Raw genomic sequence first — 4,638 nt, 5'->3', positions numbered from 1 at the left:
CATGGGGGGTGGCACAAATGTTCATTCGCCCATTATTTTTTTGTATATTTAGTAATATTGATGCTAGATAAATAGTCAGCCTGTAAAAAAAATGTACATAGTTTATATAATATTATGTCAATTTACGATATTGATTGCATAGATTTTTGCATAGACATACGTATGATTTTTTATTAGTTTATGAATAGTGCTTAAAACGTAATGTGTAAGGGTGGGTTGAAAATATTTTTTTTAAGTTTCGGATTTCCTTGCGTTTGGAAAAAATTATAAAAATACAAAATTTTACCTTCACACTCAAAATATACAGGTAACGTTTTTTTTATATTTTATTTAAGTTGCTTGATGACAGAAAAATTATATTTAAAAATTATGCGCCTAAAATTTTATAATTTAGTAGAAAAATTTAGGATTTTACCGTTTTATAAACAGACGCACTGTAGTTATTTTAAGTTAAATAAAGCCACATTACTTAATTATTTGATAAAGTGAGTGATTTAATACATTTTATTTTGATAACAGTATATTATTTTGCGGCTTTTCGCTCATTTCACCCTTTTTATGAAATTACCCAGAACTCACCACTAGGAGGTGTCTGCAATTCGAGTTCCACCCACACCCTTTCCAGCCATCCAACCAATTAGGGTGTGTTAATTTATTCTACTTGAGTTTAAACAATAATATGTAAGATATTATATATTTGATAAAAAAGACAATATTAAGATAATTAGTTCTTTATTAGCTTTATTTAAAAACATACTTAATAAATATCTAAGTATCCCAAAGTAATATTATTTTAATTCTGAACATAATATAACATTTCAATTTGCTTTAATTGTTAATGACATTGGTGTTTATTCCGAATCAAATTCAACAATATGAGGGGCACAAACCATACAGTTTGGGCATTTTATGATAAAATCAGCACACCTAAAACATGCCATCGAATAACCGCAGTTGACACATACAGTCGTAGTAGGGTTTTGGTAACAGAATTTGCACAAGTGCTTGAAAGAGTTTTTAGTGTCAATATTTATATATTTTTTAAACTGTGCTTTTATAAACTCTGTGCCTTTCGTCATTAAAAGAAATGTGCAGTTTGAATTTAATAACGCGTGTTCGTTCCAAATATCATCGCCAGCTTGCAAACGACTAAAGCGTAAATTGCAATAATAACAATACACTATGTCATCTATCTTAGAGTATACACATCCAGCTTCTGCCATTAAATAAAAATTTTCATCTTGAGTTTCAGGCCAATCCGTAAAAGACTCTATGCGACATTTCAATGATCCAAAATTCGGATAAATTGGTTTATAATCAGCGTTAATGTTATGTTTGCTTTTCACAAAGTAACATTTCGGGTTTAAATTTTTGTGGATGCTAAACAGATCGTCACCAATTATGAAGTTCTTACATGCGAAGTTGCAAGACGAGCATTCAATCAAATCGTCGTATCCTGATCCATCGTAGAAGAATCCCGAATTTGCGACATCATTTTTATTAATAAAAAAAACAGGCCAGCTCTCCAATGTTTTCAATCGCTGCTTTACATCCAACAAATCTGATTCTAGCCTTGGTTTGGCACTGGTTGGAATGAATTTTACATACTTTAAAAGCATGTACAAGCATTTTTTGTTATAAAATTTGTGAATTATGTCCATGTCAGATATTGACCTATTGTTTTTCAAGGTGAATGAATAATGACAGGCAAAACAGCTGATTGTCTCTCCATTTTTATACCCTGTATAATAAAATCCTGAGTTGACTATTTGTTCAACAAATGAACTCTCAAAGTACGGCGGAAAACTTTTTCGGCGGTTTTCAATCAATGTATAATTGAACTGTTGATAATATTCAAATGTTATACAATTTGGATATATTTCGTTATGACTATCTTCAGGTTTGTCGGATTCTTGCCAATCTCCAAAAGTTTTTTGACAAACTGAACATTGAAGTAAATCGTCTCTCCCATCGCCTGTGTAATAAAATCCACAAGCTGCTATTTTCTCCTTATCTATAAACGTTACTGGCCATTTATTTAAGCTTGTAATTCTATTTTCCTTTTTACTCATATCAAGAGTCTCCCAGATATTATAATTTTTTACTTCTTTACAATCAGTAATACGGTAAGAATGCATCAACACTAAATCCGTATTGTAATTCAATTTGTCACAAGTAAACTCGCAACTGCAACATTTTACAGTTTTATCCAATGATGAATAGTACAATCCTGAATTTGCGAAATAGTCACCATTTATAGAATTTAAGTCTTGAAATGTCTTTAATCTATTATTTGTCTCTTTCATATTGAGCACGATTTCCATTTTGTGATTTTAAATTCAATTTTAGTCGCTCAAATATTATCTAAAATCACTGATTAATATGAAGTAAATAAAAATCAATTGACAATTGTACGTCTTCCATAGGCTTATATATTATTGCCGATTTTATATAATTTAGTTGTACTTTTATGTGTTTATATTATTTAGTTGTAGTAATATTATTTAGTTAACCGGTAACCAGCCAATGTGGAGTATAGTTAGATTTATTTGAGGAAACGACATACATATGCTCAAGTCAATAAACCAAAAACAATTTTGATTTATTAATTAGATGCTGGTCCAATAAATCTATTGTTCGTATCTGAAATACAAAAAAACTTTGTGTAAAATTTAAAATCAAAGTACCTTTTATCAATTTTTAAGATCTATACTTCTTAAACTTATTAACATCATTTTTAGAATGATATTATGCTTTTATAGAAAAGCAGAAGACGCACACACACTTAAAAAAATATTATATTTTCGTTAAATTCAAGTTTTTCTTTAAGACACATTAAATTAATGACACCGTCACAAATGAGCGCGGTCAAATGAGCGTGCGTCAAATGACAGCTGCATTAATCACTTTGCAAATTAAATAAATTTCATTATTATCTTTAAAAGATAATCGAAAAAAGTTTAGTTTAGTAGAATGTTTTAACAATATTGGGTTAATTTATTATTAAAAAAAATATTTAAATAAGAGTTTATTTACATTGTATCAAAAAACATGCACATAAATATGTCACAAATTGAAAAAAAGCAAAGGTATATACTTTTTTCATTTAGGTCTTTATGCATGATACTATTGTGTATTTTAATTTCAATAATATTATAATTATTTTAAAAATATAATAATTATTTTTAATAAATTCATGCAACATCGTCAATAAATCAATAAATACAAAACATCATTATATAATTGCTATTTTTGTTCTCCATTCACTATGCTTCTTATTTGTCTTTTTAAAATTTAATAATCAATATTTTAAGTGTACTTATTAAATGTATACTTAGTATATTTAAAGTTAAAATGTTAAAAACTGTAATCGCAAAATTAGTTATTTCCTACTTTATGCTGAATTACGTTTTAATTGTTTTAATTTTTTGTACCTGGCTGTCTTTCAATATAGACTTTGAAACTTACATCAATTTCATATCTAAAAGATAATCAAAAACTTGTTATTTTTACTAGAATGATAAGATCACAGTGAGTCAACTAATTATTAAAAAAAATATTTTGGATAGGATTATTCACATTGTAACAAAAAATATGCATATAAATATGACACAAATAGAAAATAGCAAAAGTATTTACTCTTATAGTTTAGGTCGAATACATGATAATAAGGCGTATTTTTATTTTATAAATATTAAAACTATTTTAATAAATTTATGCAACTTCGTCAATAAATCAATACATACATCATATTATTTTATAATTGTTATTTTAGTTTTTCATTTACTATGATTTTTATTAGTTCTTTTAAAATTTAATAATAAATATTTTAAGTGTACTTAGTATATTTTTATAAATGTATACGTATTATATTCAAAATTTTAATGTTGGAAACTGTAATTACAAAATTAGTTATTTCATACTTATGCCGAATTAAGTAACTATAAAATATAATAAAAACATAAAAACGCTTTCGGCATTTTTACTGATCATCTTTTAAAACATTCGACGGTATAAAGGAATGAGAGTACATTTTATATGATTTAACGTAACGTTATTTTCACGTACCTTGTAATATATGTAGTCTTAAAGAATATTGTACATTTCATTACAAATTTCATCTTTAAATAAGATAATTTCATATTTAAGATAAAATAAAAAAACGATTCAGTGTATCAATACAAATTATTTCGATAATAATTTATATTGTAATAATAAAAATGCCTTTATAAAAAAAAATACTGCTATATATATACTAATAAGTTTATCTCTAAGTACTACAATTTGCTATCTAAGATACAACTGAGTACTACAATTTGATATGAAAAAACATTTAGTGTGGCAATACTGAAAAAAATTATTAATTTAATAGTTTATAATCAATGTAACAAAAAAACATGCCTATTAATACCAAAAAAACTGAGAAAAGCAAAAGCTAATACGAATATAATTTAGGTCTTGATATAAAAATGTGTTTTTTTTTACTCCAATATAAATATATAAAACAACAATAAATATCTATAAATGGTATTTGAAATATTATTATTTAAATTGACACTTTGGTATAAAATTTCCTTAGCCGTACGTATTTACAATTTCCTTAGCCGTACTCTTAAATTTTCAATATTATAATTACAA

At 26.0% G+C, this 4,638-nt stretch overlaps 1 protein-coding gene across 1 annotated transcript; it reads right to left on the bottom strand.

The window, feature by feature from the left end:
• Positions 1-719: 719 nt before the first annotated feature.
• Positions 720-2,146, bottom strand: LOC148239498 (baculoviral IAP repeat-containing protein 3-like). Its single transcript, XM_088187681.1, has one exon. The coding sequence runs from the start codon at positions 2,136-2,138 to the stop codon at positions 852-854; it is 1,287 nt and encodes a 428-aa protein (XP_088043807.1). The 5' UTR covers positions 2,139-2,146; the 3' UTR covers positions 720-851.
• Between the last annotated feature and the right edge of the window lie 2,492 nt (positions 2,147-4,638).

Source organism: Plectrocnemia conspersa, unplaced genomic scaffold (assembly GCF_051122295.1).
Source record: "Plectrocnemia conspersa isolate PC_06_02 unplaced genomic scaffold, ASM5112229v1 ptg000001l, whole genome shotgun sequence".
Lineage (NCBI taxonomy): Eukaryota > Metazoa > Arthropoda > Insecta > Trichoptera > Polycentropodidae > Plectrocnemia > Plectrocnemia conspersa.
Note: the sequence above shows the minus strand (reverse complement) of the source record. Positions and strands in the feature narration are given on the sequence as shown.